Here is a 16,025-nt window from a genome sequence, read left to right as displayed (position 1 = left end):
ATTTTATTGACACCTGATTGAGTATGAGTGTACGAAGATAGAAAAAAGATTCAAAATGTAACTATGTTCAATTTAGGATAAAACCCAAAGACACTTGACAGTTTCATAAACCAGGGTTTATGAAAGCCAGAAAATCTTTCAGTTTTTAAAGAGGAAGATTATTTGTTGAGATTTCATCACTGAAAACATAAGTACTGTTATGAAAAGAGAATATTGTGCCCAACACAGAAAAAAAGGTTAAGACCAACTTGAAGAAAACAGCATTTGAGATTAGAATAATGCCTTAGAAATAAATTGTCATTTTAAAGCACAACAGAGAAGAAAGAAGTATTTCTTCCTTGCAAACACTATCAGAAAAGAAGAATTGCAGTTGAAAAGCAGGGGGGAAAGATCATCCCATTCCATCAATAAAATCTAATAAAATTATTTGATGAGTGGAAGCACTCACATACATCAGATCCATCAAGAGTAATAAATTGAGGATATCCAATTCCCAGTTACAGCCAGTGAATGGTGAAGCTTGCCAGTGCTGAAAAATCCTTTTTTCATTTGCACTTGGCTCATCCAATGCACCTGACAAATGCAGCAGCTCATGGATCACTTCCATGAGACAAAGACGTGACACAGATCCTGACTGGATTTCACCCTGTGATGCCTTTGTGAGGCAGAAGTTTGAAATGCAGTGAGATGTTCACCTTACAAAGGCAACCAACAAACAGCATACACTGCTCAAGGCCTATACTTGTGGGGAAAAAAGAATTGGTAGATTACAGAATTATGACACTTGGACTAAGTATCATAATCTGACCGTGCTTTAAAATTATTTCAAATTTTCATAAGATGAATTCCCTCAGGTTTGAGAACAGTCAACTAGTTAAAATCCAGGCAATTCTATTGAACACTCTATTGGACATTGAGTCAGAACAGTGAAAGAGAGCAGAGAATCTGCTTTATAAAATGAAGGGTGTGGCTGAGAGGAGAAAACCTTTTCTCTTTATAAATGCACAGCTTTTCCCTTTCCTGCAATCCAGGTGTTCCCTGAACACAATGTTCCTACTGTACTTCCTAACAATGGTGGAGGATTTTAACACAAAAGCATAAATTCACTCAGATAAAAATGGTAATGCATTTGCTTGTTTTCATTGTTCAAAACAGATAACCTTAATAAAATTTCTGTTTTGTTTTTTTTTTCCACTTTAATTCCCAAGCATGAGTTAATTAATTCTCACAACATCTGAGCCAAAAGTAATCTCCATTCACCTAACAGAGAAATCACCATGGGAAGAAAGACTTCAAAACTCTGGGATAAGGAGCAGTTTCCACTACTTCATTTAATTATGAGTTAATAGAGCAATTAGTACTCGGAAGATGTAAAATGCTGCATACAAATATTGATAAACCTGAAGTGGTTTTTGCCTCTCTGGTAATTTTTTAGGTTTAGGGCCAGAGGAAAGTTCAGTGTAGTGCAGAGAAGATTTTAAGCAACTTGTGAACAGAGCAAGTTTCACCCCTGCACAACAAGAACTGAGGGAAAGAGAAGCAAAATAATTAAGACCTAACATCAAATAACAACTTTGGGTTCCAAGCATCTAAACCTATGCTTCCATCCCTTTACCTTTACCAGAAATATTGTGTCTTTTTGGCATTCATCTCCTTTCTGATCTTTGCCTACTTCTTTAGCCACCACTACTGAATGGCAGCACATAGACAATCACAGATTTCAGAAGAGCTGAACCTCTGTCCTGGGCTTGGTGGTTTTCCTTTTTTTGACTACATTTGGAGTATAATTTTTTTTTTTTGTTTGTGTGTTTGTTTAATTTTTCTTAGTCTAAGGACACCACATGGGACAATCTAGAATTGGAAGCTTTGCAGAAATATGGACTTGAATACAAAGGTTGAAGTGCACAATAAGCTGGAAACCAGGGAAAATTCCCATATCTTTTAACATAGTTTCTTTAGTTATTAGTACATTTTAGGAGAAAAAAAAAAGAGGCTATTTTTCACATGTAAAATTTTTGCTTTTTTTTTTCCTCTAAATGATTTGGAAATAATTATTCAACATAGTAACCAGCATCTGAGCTATAAACTTCAGGCTATTTTGTTTATATTTATATAACTGTGTGCCTATCTATTATTTAGGGAGTCTCCGGAGACCTCTGAAAAGGGTAAGAGCTCTCATTTACTTTTTGTTCCATTTTCAATGCAAGGTGACATGTGTGAACAAGGAAAAAAATCTCCTGTGTCTGCCTCTGCATGGAACAATTACTGGAAATGCTTATGGAGTGGGAGCTTCAAGAGCACTGAAAGCTGACCTAATCCAATATTACCTCAAAGGGGATTTCATTATTGATAGAAATCAAACCACAGTGCTTTCTGCACTCTGCAGCATCAGGGAGTCACCTTCCAGTGACCTCCTCCTACATGCAAGTCTCATACTCAGCTAAGATGGCTTTTGGATACTCAGATAAAATGATTTTTATGTATATGTTTTTGTAACAGGCCAAACCCTGCAGTGACCAAACGATAATACACTAAAGGACATAATTCCCAGGCATTTCCATGCTCCTTGTGGCTTTCAGTACAAAGCTCAGGCCTTTAAAATCAGTCAACACATGACTGATCTGTAGGATCAGAGTCCTTCAAGGGCCCTCACAGACTGAAGAAATATCACTCCACAGAGGGAGACATCAAGCAGGCAGAGCTGTGGCTAAAATATATATAATATTTTTTTTTTCCTGTCAGTGCAGCACACTCTGTATCATCTGCCCAAACTCTACAACTCAAGAGGCAGGAATCAACTCACGTGCTCAAAGGCGTCCTACCAGACTACTCCAAACCAGCATCTCCTGGCAGTTTTACCCTGCATATGATGGGTACCCAAAAGGAAACGTGTGCTCCTGATGAAGAAGTGTTTATTTTCAGCACATGGAGGGCTTACAAAAAAAAAAAATTCAAGCATTTCCTATAAGAATGCATGCACAGAAGAAAAAATAAGTTGTGATTATGGCACTTTTGCAGAACACCAAAATCTTTGTTGGGGATATCTGAGTAGAGACTCAAATTGGTGTCTCAGTACTGCAGATTATGCATTTATTTTCAGTGAAGAATTTTAATTTACTATCAAGAGAATCACCCAACAACAAAGTTTCCTGCAGAAGGAAGATTCCTTAAGTTGTTGATAAGAATTCAGCTTGAAATGTAACACAGTTCTATAATTATTTCCTTCCAATTAACAGAAAATGATGCAACTCATCTCTGCTATGGGTCCCACCTGACTGAAACAATTCATTGAATATACAATTAGAAATCTGGACAGAAGGAACTGTCCAAAAGGTACTCCAGTGTTTTACTGAACACCATCTTTTTCATAAGCCCAGAAAACAATCACAACAAACTGCTTTCTTGAACTCACTCTGGATTCACTCACAGGAGTTAAATCCAGGATAAAGGGGGAAAAAAGAGTTTAACTTGGAAGATGAAGGCCTCAGATAACACAGTAAATTCCACATGGTCCAAATGCTAAAGGCTCCCTTGCTTTAGAGGGTCCCAGAAAGGATAAATAGTCAGCTCAGCAGAAAGCTGACCCCCACAGCAGAGGGAGTGCACAGTCAATAATTAAAGATGCAGCTTTAATGGGCCTTCCTGAGATCTGCCAGGCATTTCAAGTGCTGCTAGGGGCAGGCTGGTCTCCAAAGGGATGAGCTACCACCATTTCCAGCAAGCCCAGCACTCCTGGCTGTGAAGCAGGACAGGGCTTACCATGCCATGGGTCATTACCTGGGGTGATGAGCTGGCCATGAGCTGCACCCCCTGGTGCTGAGCCCAGGCAGGGGGGCATTGCTGGGCACTGGGCACAGCCACAGCAGGGGCTACGAGGAACAATCAGCCTTTTCCAGCAGGGGAAGAGCTCCAGCTCCCGCTCTGTCCTGCACAGCTGGGCCTCACAGCCACAGCTGGAGCGTTTTCACAGTCCTGCAGAGAGCTCAGAATGGCCAGAAGGAGCCTGAATCTGGCAGTGCCTCGCTCCTGGCTGCACCACACCAAGCTTTTTCAATTAGCAACACATTTCTTCCCTCATCATAACAGATGAAGTGCAGAGTGAAATTCATTCTAAAGCACATGCATTAAGCTGAAGAGGCTGAATACACCAGGGCTCAGCCTGCTGCAATAAAAGCTGATGAAAATGAATAATGAGAGAGGAATGAGTAGCTGCTTAAGTTCTCACTGCTGCCAAAAAATATTAGCTGGGGAGGATAGGTTAAGCCTCCTGTTGGCTCTTGGCATTCCACTTAGGGAAACAAGTTTGTTAATATTTAACAAAAAGAACTCTAAGTCTTTTACTAATTGTTCTGTTGAGAAACTACAAAAAAGGCAAACATGATGGATTCCAAGAGATAAAATATGGGAATTCAAGGGAACAGGTATTATTTTACAACAATTGCCTTGAAAAACACATCCTTCTATTCTCTTTCTCTTCTCCAGTGAGGGAATTACCAACACGTGGATGAAGCCCTATTTTTTTTATTTGGAGCTATTTTGAGCTCTTGGTGGATATGTCAACAGTCTGAAAGCAAAGCTTGTTCAAACTACAAAACATTTAGCTGCCTTATGGCAGGGATTTTTAAAATCACACTTCCATCCCCTAAGGGAATGGTTGTCTGGAAAGACAGGGAAGAGAGATCCTTTAGGATGATGGTTTGGGGCAGAAATAGAAGTCCACATTAAGAGGAGGTGACTGCACACTAGGACAGCTACAGTACCCAGAATACCTCTCAAACCACCATGGAGATGGGGAACAGGCATTTCTGGACAAAGCCTGATGAACTTTGCTTACCTGGAAGAATCAGCTAATGGAAACTCCACCATGTGAGCTTTTGAAGGAGGCCATGACTCAAGACAGCACCTGGTTAGTCCATTTTATATCTGTGTTTTGATGGGACTGGCAGGAAAAACCAGCTTGTCCTTCCTATGACCTGGACTTCTTCCAATATTTACTAATCTATTAAGCTGAAGAAAAGTCAGAGAGGCAGCAAAAAGGTGACATTCCTGTCACCACCTTAATTTTCCTCACTTCTAGATAAAAAGTTCCCTTACACCTTAATTACAGGCAAGGGTGAGCCTGATACTAGGTTAGTATCCATGAAGCTGTTTCCAGGAGTGGTTTTCTAGAACTACCACGTTTCAGGACACTAAGTTTCAAAAAGCAGATACTTTGCTTAGTTTCAGCTCTCACAGAGGTGCTACTCAGCTGCCTAGAAAACAACATGAATTTTGAAGAAAATAACAAAAAAGATGAAAGTAATCAAGTAAAAAAAAAGGCCAATATTTCCATAATCTGTAAAACTTTAGCTGTAACAGAGGCTTAGACCTTTGACTTTAGTAGCTGCCTCACACCAAACTTGTTATCTTCATTCCAGCAAAAAAATAAAAATACAACATTCATGAGCAAGAGTTCTTAGCACTGTAACAAAGTCTGTGCCAAAATTAGAGATGTTTTTATTCTCATGAGCACACCTCCCACTCCCTTCTCTAGGATTTTGCTTTGCTGGTTTCTGTTTTGCTTCCTAATCAACAAGGAGGGAAAGTTTCACATAGTTTTGTCACAAGTTCAAAAATTGGTCTTGATTTCCTCAAAATATATACAGCCCCAAAAAGATTGTAAGAAGAGGGATTTCAGTGCATACCTTTCTTGTAAAGGTATTTAATTTATTCTCCTTACAAACATGGGACAATGATTGCTCCACAGGCAGAGCAATATTCCAGCACTTCTGTCCCTTGGCAGCTCTATGATAAAATTAAAAACTATGACTATTAACAAATGATTTGGCCAGCCTGAACCAGATTTTATTGAAGATTAACTACAGTGGCTTTCCACCTGGCAGATTTGTGCAGCTTTAGCTACACTATGAGAGAAACCCAGGGACTGACAGCAGAAACAGAGGTGCTGCAGGAGGGAATTTCACTAAAAAGACATTAAGATTTCAAAAGACTTCACTCAAAATACAGCAACACAAGCAATGACCTCCCTCCTCAAGATGGATAAATTCTCAGGCCCTTCCATGCCACGCCGTGTTTGATATCAGTGTTCCTGCACATGGATTGCCCTCCTCCACGACATCCCCAAGACAGGCTCCACACTCCACAGGAATGGAGAGCCTTCACTCCAACATTTCCTCAGGTAACAGCCACTCTTATGTTCCCAGCTGCTTGGTTTTGTCTTTTTGACTGTTCTTGCCACAGAAGACTTGCAGTGCTCTCCTGCATCCCTTTTCACCTGCTGGGCAAAAGGCTGATTGCTGGCCAGCGTTTCCATGGACTGACAAGTCAGCTAAACCAGATTTTGCCTCTAAAAAGTGGCATTTATTTTTGTCTCTCTCCTTTTCTCAACTGCCAGTTTTCAAGTTACAGAAAAATGTTTACCCTTGAAGCCATTACTTCCTCACCAAATGTGGTTGCCTTTGTACTGTGTGTACCAGTTATACTCACTGTACCGAGATGTGAACAGGGCCAGAACCAGAGACTTCTCCAGTATCAGCCGCACATCACACAGCCTGGGCGCCTCCTGCCCCATAATTCCTTGGAAGCTATCTCCTGGCAAACATCAGGACTGCAGACACCAGAAGGGACCTACAAAGGCTCAGTCAAATTCTACCATAACAAGCAGCAAGGAAAATATTTTACTTTCAAATCCTTTTTCACCGAGTCCCTACACCATAGGTAATGCACTAATGAAACAGAATGAATTATCAGGTGAGGTTCCATCAGTGTGCTGACTCTACTTTTAATGAAAACATGGACAAAGATAACATGGGCTATGAGGTACATTCAGAACAATACTGAGGTACTATCAGAACAGTAGCTAGAACACTCCAAAATCTCCACATTACCCTTCAGCATTGTCCTGTAATCCTACAAAACAGTGCCCACTTCATGCTTGGAATATCCTTATTCCAAAAGAAAATTTTTATTATGAAACATAGGTTTAAAAATAAAAACATGATTATTTTTCCCCAGTTTCCTACACAGAGTTGAACTACTCATATTTAAAGAAGAGCCATGGATTTAACTTTTTTTAAAAAATTATTTGTATCTATAGAACTTGCAGTTGGCACTCTACAAAGAGAGACCTTATCAACACTTGAGAAGACACATTCCCCAAAATACTAGAACTTTGGAGCTAGAACAGAACAGGAAGTTGTCATGGAGAGTTGATGACAGTTTTGTTGTTCCAACACATTGACTAGATTTTCTCTGACAAGATCATAAGAAAAAGAACACTGATCTGGATTTTTCAAGTTAATGGTGGTAACATCTTGCAGCTTAAATTGCGCGGCAGACTGAGCGGGGATTCTCCTCTTATCCTCCAGTGTTAAAGCAAACAAACAAAATGATTTCTCATTTCCACAGTGAGAGGACCATCTGCTGCCCAAGTAATAACCCAAAATAAAACAGTCCTTCAGGCACTGTGCACACTGACAGGATTCACCACTGTGAGCAGGGCTGCCTTGCATCAGGCATGCCCTTCCTTTTTTCGTTTTTGTTGCTGGCTGTGCAGCTTTTTGGTGCTCCCAAAGGCTGTTTTATTTCCCAGACTCTCTTTAAGCAGAGACAATCTCGTGTGAGAAGTACAAGTCTTTAAGGCTAACATTACAATCCAAGCAGAAGAGCAAGTCACACGCAGAGAAACGATTTTCAAAGCTTCGACTAATTTTAAATGACACTTACATTCATTTCTGCAATTTTTCCTGCTGTAAGCACATGAAGAACCTCATTCTACATTCCATTGAACCCCTCAAATACCCTCAACAGTCCATGAACATCTGGAGTCCAAATGAACACAGAATTAATCCCTAAGGCTGGACAGAAAAACAGGTCAGGAACCATCCCTGCTATGAAAGTCACTGCGGAAATCTTGCAGCAGGTCACTGAAATCAGGCTGCACTTCACTGCTGGTTTTGTAACATGCTCTCTTTTCAGACCAATTTGCCTTAACCAGCTCTTGCCCACAGTACAGCACTGGCATAGCTGTAAGTGCAGTGACCTGAACCATCCTGATAATACCAACAATACATAGGTCTAGCCATCCTCAGTAGCAAGGCATTCCTATGACATTCTAACCAGATTCAGAGCACCTTCACTCTCCCAAGAGTCTTCAGAGGAGCTGATGGTACTCAGCTCCTTGGGCTTTTAAGCCCTTCCTTTTCCTTCCTCGGGGGAGGGGATGACACATCAAAAATAAAAGGAATAAAAGGAAAAGAAACCAAGGAGTCAATGACACACACGTGCTGTCCTACACACACACCCCCAAACAGAGGAAAAAAGCACAGAAAAAGGAAAGTTCTACAGGGTGCTGACCTGGAATGAAATGGAATTTGGAAGAGATAGTCATATTTGGCACTGTCAGCAAAAGCTTATGAGTGGCCCGGTGACTCTCTGAGCCTTAATGCCCTTTTTACACTTGTCACTTAAAAATGTCCCTGGAAAGTTCAGCTGTGCTGCTTCTGAGGTTTTTTTCCCACCACTGCTGAATGGACTTGATGGAGAGATACATTTCATCCTCTCCCAGTTCCAAAAAGCACTAAACAATAAGGACATATTCCATTTAGCCTTCAAGTAGCATTTTTATGGTCCATGCAGATCCCTTTAGAAACAACCAACATAAAACAGAACTCTGTCGGAGAGCGCGGAAATTAAAAACTACTGATCTCCTGAACTGTGATGATCCTCAGGGTGAAGGCTGGGTTAGAGCGTCCTCGCAAGGTTCCAGCTGCATTCTCAGCACACCGCTTTTATGAAGGAACCAAAGCTGTAGGAACTCCTCGGGCATGGCGTGGAACCCGGAGTCGGGCAGGACATTGTCATAGTAATGATGGCTGATAAACTTCCCGTGCAGGTCCACCGAGAAGGGCCAGAAGCCGTAGATTGTCACCTCCTCGCACAGCCCCAGCGCAGCGCTGACCAGGAAGAGTCCCGTGGAAAGGCGCTTGGCGTGAATGCCTTTGCTCTTCCAGAACTTGCCGATGTCCCGCAGGAAGTTGGGGTTGGCAAACAGCACGGCCTGCTTGGCACCGAAATCCTCCAGGGTGTAGTAGACACGCAGGGAGGGCCCTGTCCCCGTTTTCATGGAGAAGGCTGGCATGTAGATGTAGCTGTGGTTGTAGATCTTCACACTGTCCACAAAGGCTTTTCGGGACCACAGCAGATTCTGGAACCTGGAAAATCACAAGGGAAAATGGGCTGGTCACACATGGGTTTTCCCAGATATTTCACAATCCACCTAAGGGCTGCTCCTCATACCCATATTTACAACTCACTGCACACCTTTTCCAAGCCCAGAGAAAGTCCAGACAAACTTCTGGCTGTCTGATACTGCCTCTTTTTTGAAAACAGACACCCAAACAGAGAGTTGAAAACTATCTGGTACCCTGCTAACTCCAAAACCTTTCTGATTTCATCTTCCTTAAAAAAAAATAAATGAACACTGACAACATTCCATCAGACTTAATCCTTTTCAGCATCAACTGTCCAAAAACCAACTTAGATTTTTCAGGTATGGGAATCTATAAAATAAATTTTCAGATCTGTCTTGTTCTTGTTCTTAAAGGCAGACTAAATTAATCTGTACATATACCTTGCTCTCCTAAAATTAGATTAGGAGAGCAAGGTATATGTACAGATTATTTCTTTGATATCAAAGCAGCACATTACAATTTGTTTAATTGTCAATAGCTATTTGCTGAAGGCTGTTTTATTGCTGATGTTTGACTGACAAACTGCTCCACAGCCAGGATCATGGATTACAAGGTGGGGTTTCCTCCCCACCTTTATCACTTGACCATGTCCAAAGTCTTCAGAGTGAGAATCTTACTACACGAAGAACCACTTCTGCCCAAGCCTCACACACTCCTTTCATTGCAGCTAGGGTGCTCCCCTGCATGTGATCCCCATTTTTTCCTCAGCTCCCAAATGCCCATGTTGCTGCCTCCTCTCACTGTTTCCTGCGGCCAAGGCAGATGTGTCATGACTAATTCCCTAGTCACACACCAGCAGAGTCAAAACAAGAAAATTAAGTCAGCAGCACTGGATTTTTTTTTCCCTTTCTGTTGCGCAGGCAGAAATAGGTATAATAATATGTTTTAAAATGGTTATAAAGAGATCAATTTTATGCATAAACCTCTTTGAAACTATAATGAGAATGACACAAAGAGGTTTAAATAGAATGCCAAATGACCTCAAGAAGTAATAAACAAAATTTCAGCTGAAATGATTGGAAAAAAAAAAACAAACCCCAAACAGCTTCAACAGGACTGGAATGTCTCATAATATATGCCAGGTCTTCGTGTAGTCTTTGTTTTGGCAAAAAACAAACAAACAAAAATCCCCTTGAAATATTCTTGATAAATTGAAAGGCTTTGTTGACATTTTTAATATTAAATATTTGGTCTCTTTTGCTACAGGTTTGCTACAGGTTCTTGCAAAACTTCCTGCACATGGTATCAGAACGAAGCTGGTTTGAAATCTCAAGTCTGTCTGGCTCTTCACTGGTTCTCTGCTCTGCAGATCTGCTCTTCCTGCATGGTGCTATTTGCTAATGGAGACAAAGCCACTGGCTTCCAAGCAAGATGTCAATTTAACCCCAACCTACAAAAATACCCCCAATAATTTCGTAACTTATTGCATTTGGCACTCTTTTCTATAGAGCCAGCCAAGACACAGCTTAGTGTAGAAGGCCAGCCAAGACCAAGGTGTCTTGGCAGAAATTCACTGTCTGCCTCTTCACTTGGGCCTCTCCCTCCATCACTATCAGACCTATGACTGTTCCCCAAAATTAGCTTTAACAGCCTCTCTTCCCAAGGAGTAGCAGGACAATCTGCAAATTGCCAGGTGCATTAGTTAGCTCCATCCTACCAAGCTTATTTTGTTTCCATCAGGACGCTCTCACTGAAGGGGAAAAAAACAAATTAGAAAAGCAACTTCAAGCTTAATACCTTCATTATTCCCCTAAGTGCCTAGACCCCCAGCACCCAAACTGTTCTAATATCCATAATTACTTTGGAAAGGTCCTAAGGCCAACAGCAAGCTTTCAGTCCCTGCACAGTCACTGGGCACTGCAGGCTCAAACTTCCTTCCACAGCAAAGGGGTGTTAGCAAACACCTTGATGCTGTGGGTCCTTGCAGCTGGGCTGAGGAGGGGCCAGAGGCACATTCACTGTCACCCCTGAAGCACCACGTCCTTTTCCAGTTAGAACTAGTCCACAAATTTTACTGCAGAGGGCAAACAGTTGTGGTTATTCTAAACCTGCATTTTCTAGCAAATTTACCATTCTTAGAAAAGCCCCACGCAGCTCAGGATGAACACATTAAACCTCAGTCTCAGACGGCCAGAGACTGATATTCATTTGCTATTATTGCCACAACATTTGCAATTCTTCTGAATAAATCCCCCCAAAAGCTTTAAAGTAACAGGAAGTAAACAGCAGTGCCATGAGACCAGTGCATGGGAGGGACTCCATGCAGAAGGGACAGCAGCATTTGTCACCCTGCTGCAAACAGTCCTTTAGGAACATCATCACCTCCTGGAAACCCGTGCCTCATTCCAATGGTCTGGATGGCAGTGCTGCAGGCATCCTGCCCAGTTCAGCAGGTGGACACTATACAGGTGGCCAAGAGCCCATGGAGAAACATAAAACCTGCTGATTATGGCTGGGCTGATGGTCTGACAGCCAAAAAGATGCTGCTCATCTTGAGCACCTCACAAGGGAACATATTAGAAACAAATGAAAATTTCTGTTACCTATCTGTAAAAATGGGAGCACTCTCCAGCATTCTGACACTTCACCGGCTGGATAGAAGCTGAGAAATCTGGGATAAATGCTGTGCATAAGCAAGTTTCTAGAGCTGGTGCTGGAAGCTCAAGTGTGTTTTTCTTTAACTCCCAATCCAGACAGGGAGCCCTGCAGGCTTTAGGTACCACAGCACACCCATGCCAGCAGGCAGCGAGAAGGCCACTCCACGCTTGACAAAGACACCAGGAAGGCTTTTCCCTTGAGGCTCTGTAGTGCCCACAGGAGCACGAAGGTGTTTGTCTCCCGCATGTCTTGGCACAGGCACCGCCAGCCTGGTGCAACCCCTGCATCCACACGGGCACAAATGCCTTTCCCTGTGCCAGTCCTCACCCAGAACGAGGAGCTGCTGGTTCCTGGTTAGTCCTGGCCTCTTCCGAGTGTTCAGTCCTCTCAGTGGCACAGCCCAGGAGCTGTGCAGCTCCACCAGACACACACAGCTTCCAAAGAAATGCATCAAACAATCCAGAGCTTTGCACAAGAGTGCATCTCAGGCGACGTTATCTCCCAGGGCAGCTTGGAGCAAGAAACGGCTGAGCTGCTGTCAGGGTCCTGCCCTGACCTTCTGCAATCAAGCTCACACAAACATGTGGTGAGTTGCTAGCATGTGGGCAAAACTGGAGCTGGAATCTTCCAAGCCCTGAGCAGCACCTGGAGACTCCACAAGCAGCTGGGGAATTTGCCATATGTTCCAGCAGCTCCCAGAGAGGCACGAGCGACTGTGAGCCCTGGCCAAAACAGATCACAGCAGGTCCAGCCCAGGCACTTCTAGCTCCACTGCACTCCTCAGTGGACAGTGAACAACTCAGATCACCAGGACCATATTTTTCTCTCAGCTTCCTAGGAAAGATAAACTTAAACCCAGCAACTTTCAGCAGCATGTGGAGGCAGAGCTGCACAGATAGCAGAGAAATAGTTTCCTTGTTTGCAGCTGGAGAATTCCCTCAAATGCTCTGCTCTACTTTTCCAGAGAGAAATATTCATCCAAGAGAAAACTGCTGTGGCACACTGTCATAGGAGAACAACTGCAGACTCAAGAACATTTTTTTGGGGGTTTTGTTTTTAATCTGTTTTTAATGTTCTTACTGATGTTCTTTAGCAGATACTCAGGCACTGTGCTGCTCTCTGGTACTGAGAGACAGTTCTCAGCAACCACAAGGAATTTGCTGCAGTGACATTGAGCTAACCTTCTTGCAGATAATTATGGCAGCATTCCCTTGCATCTTGGTTTCTTTTTGATCTCCCCAGAGAGCCTCTATCTCATGCCTGTGACGATATCTCAGGCACTGACTCTGTTGGCATCTGCAAAGTCACAGGTTCAGCATTCTGGATTAACTGGGAGTTGACTTACCAGAGGGGAAAAAATAAAATTACATAATGAGAACCGCTCAGATGACAAAGAAATAGTGTATTATTTTAAAATTATGACAAATACAGCTCAAGGGAATAGAGCAGAAGGCATAAAGACTTACATTTGTTATGTCCTATGATAAAGAGTAACCTCACAAAAACTATTTAGCTAATTGATGTCAGCATTAGCCAAGAATGGTTTAGCAGTTTGCTGCAGCTGTTGGACTCTGCTTACAGCTGGGGTCACAAGAAGTCAGCTTGCAAACACAGATCTGAGCCTCCTCTGCTGTGACAGAGGGGTGGTACTGCACTCATTCCTCAGAGTGCCATTCAAACAGCAGTGCCCTCCTTTATGCCCCGTGCTCTCACTCATATCCAGCAGTCCTTGATGATGTGCCCCCCTGGGGCTTGTGCAGACAACCTTACTGACACACAGGCTGTGTCCCAATTAACAAATTGTTTCTGTGTGCTCATTCCACGTGTGGGCACTTCCAGCACGCTTTAGGTGCAGACTTTCTACTTGTCCACACAGGGAGCCAGAATTGAGCACTTAAAGCACTATAAACCCATTTCTTATTTTATCCCAGCTTTCCCAGATACACAAGCCACTGTTTATTCACCTTAAGAACTGCTACCTGACTTCAGGATCAATTACAATCCACTAAAGTCAATGGCAAAACGAGCTTGGATCCCCAGTCTTCTGTGTGACCTCATGTCAAACACCTTCAGCAGGAGGGATTCTCTCCTGTTCTCACTCTGGGTCCCTCCACAGGCACCACAGTCACCCAGCTGAGAGCTCATGCCATGAGTGGGCTGATGCTATTCCCATATTTTCCTTCCCCTTTGCCCTTCTTCCCTGCTGGCTCTTTATGTAATAGATGCTTCACTGCTCTCAGGGGTGACTGACTCCCAGACTCACTCCAGCTCATCCCTTCCCTGCAGCCTGCTGAGACCCCACACTGCTGCTTCTTATGGCCAGGGCTTCCAGCCTCCAAGAGCCTGCTCTTCTCTGACACCAATAATTAAAGACAAATTTGCCTCATTCTCCTTCTCATAAACCTTTTGAATGGTGTTTTCCAATGCACAGATTCTGGGCACTTCGACCATCATCTTTAAATAGCCAAAAGGAGGGGAAAACACTATTTCCAGTGACTTTCTGGGCTAATCTGTTTCTTTATGATGCACTGTCCTTAGCATGTGACCTTCAGAATAATGTGATGCATTCAGAAGGTTCAGTGAGACACAGCAGAGCTATGTTTTAATCCTCATGAAGAAGTAGGCTTCTTTTCTGACTGAATTAAGCATTAATTGGAGCTTTTTAAACACCTCCACCCATTCCTCTGTGGCCCTGGAAATACTGGATATAGTGCCAAGGGAAAGCTGACTTTTTCAATGGAGCACAGAGCCAGCTATCCTGTACAGCAAAACAATGAAACATTACAACCAGTCTTCACTGGTATTTTGGGACTGTGTGTGATCCTTATTCTGCCAACTCAAATTAAGATGTGTTTTAAATAGCTACTCTTTCCAAAAGCAGCAGAGGTAAACATCAACCCTTTCTGTTATCTGACAGCCTTCATCTTCGCTTTCAGAAGATGAGCTGCTCATCTTTGTCTGACTCTTCGAAAATTGTGGCTGCTGTAGTCTCACACAAGTGGAAATAATAAAAAAAGGACAGACAGAACAACATGGATGTAAATTACTTGTATTGTTAAAATTACTGCCTGGTATTCCTAAGTCTTCTGAATACTTCCAAACTATTGCAGCTGAAAGGAAGATGGGAAAGTAGGAGAAGCAATGAAATCAGCTAAGAAAAAGCTGGTACTGCCAAACCTGGTGCTACTACTACCAAACAGCACAGAGCTAGGTCTCATATATTTGGCATTGAATTTCACTGGACTGCACACCAGAGAGCTGAGCAGAAACATAACCAGATCACACATTTCCTCGGGTTTTAATAGAAAAAAAACCCGAGGAAGAAAGAATCACAACGAAGCCCAGACACTTTAGGAGATTTGCTTTGGATTAAGACAGTGTCCCTAAGACTGCTGTGTCTTTGGGACAGCAACCAAACAATCATCTCCTGGATCTTTCGCTCCAACACATTGCAGAGACGGGTCCCTGTAGATCACTGCCCACAGGTGCACTGCAGAAACACAAGGCTAATAGCATTACACCTTCCTGATTGTGCTGGCCTCCTGTGCTTTGTCACCCAAACATAAAATCTACCAAGTGATTGCAGTTATGAAAGACCTATTCATAGCTGAGAACACTTTTGCTGAGTCTTTCAGTTCTTTCTTTAACATCATGACATCCTTCAAACATTAATAATTTGCAAATATCAGTGAAGGTGACATTCAACTACATCCTCTCTTCAGACTCTTGGAGCTCTCTCCAAAAAAACTGGAATGAGAGAGGAAAACAGCAATGCTTTAATGAGTATTCTTTTTAAAGGTGCTCTGTGCTACCAAAATTATAAACTGGAGGAAATTACTTAAAACAGTAAATGTTTCAACAGGAATTATAGCAAGAACTGTAACTAGGATGTGCTCTTTTGAGTATGTAAGTACCCTTTTTAAACTTTAGTACAGGAATCACTGGTGCTCTCTGAGACCATGCCACGGCTGCAGCACAAATCCCTCTCAAAAACTGTCAACTAGAAGCTTGGTAAGAAAAGTTCAGACCCATAGGAATATGTGGTGAATCTAAAATACTTGAAATGGGGTAAAATAAATTCACACAACTCTAGAATACATAAAAGAAATATCTGTATTTTTTCAGTTAGCTGCTCCCACTGGGCAACCTCCCCTGCACTCCTAAAGGGACGAGCAC

General features: G+C 42.5%; 2 protein-coding genes across 5 annotated transcripts in view; both read right to left on the bottom strand.

Moving 5' to 3' along the window:
- Positions 1–4,968, bottom strand: part of PRR5 (proline rich 5) — a 130,420-nt gene extending 125,452 nt beyond the window's left edge. For both annotated transcript variants that reach the window (XM_064421517.1, XM_064421519.1), the window contains exon 1: positions 4,835–4,968. The gene's annotated coding sequence lies outside the window, so the exon portion shown is untranslated. The remainder of the gene's footprint in view (positions 1–4,834) is intronic.
- Positions 4,969–6,751: 1,783 nt separating this feature from the next.
- Positions 6,752–16,025, bottom strand: part of ST8SIA1 (ST8 alpha-N-acetyl-neuraminide alpha-2,8-sialyltransferase 1) — a 94,394-nt gene continuing 85,120 nt past the window's right edge. For all 3 annotated transcript variants that reach the window (XM_064421525.1, XM_064421524.1, XM_064421523.1), the window contains one exon: positions 6,752–9,212. In XM_064421525.1, the coding sequence (XP_064277595.1) occupies positions 8,726–9,212 (487 nt within the window). In that variant the 3' untranslated portion in view covers positions 6,752–8,725. The remainder of the gene's footprint in view (positions 9,213–16,025) is intronic.

The sequence above is a fragment of the Passer domesticus genome, chromosome 5, assembly GCF_036417665.1.
Source record: "Passer domesticus isolate bPasDom1 chromosome 5, bPasDom1.hap1, whole genome shotgun sequence".
Taxonomy (NCBI): Eukaryota; Metazoa; Chordata; class Aves; order Passeriformes; family Passeridae; genus Passer; species Passer domesticus.
The sequence above is the reverse complement of the archived record's forward strand: the minus strand, read 5'-3'. Positions and strand labels throughout refer to the sequence as shown.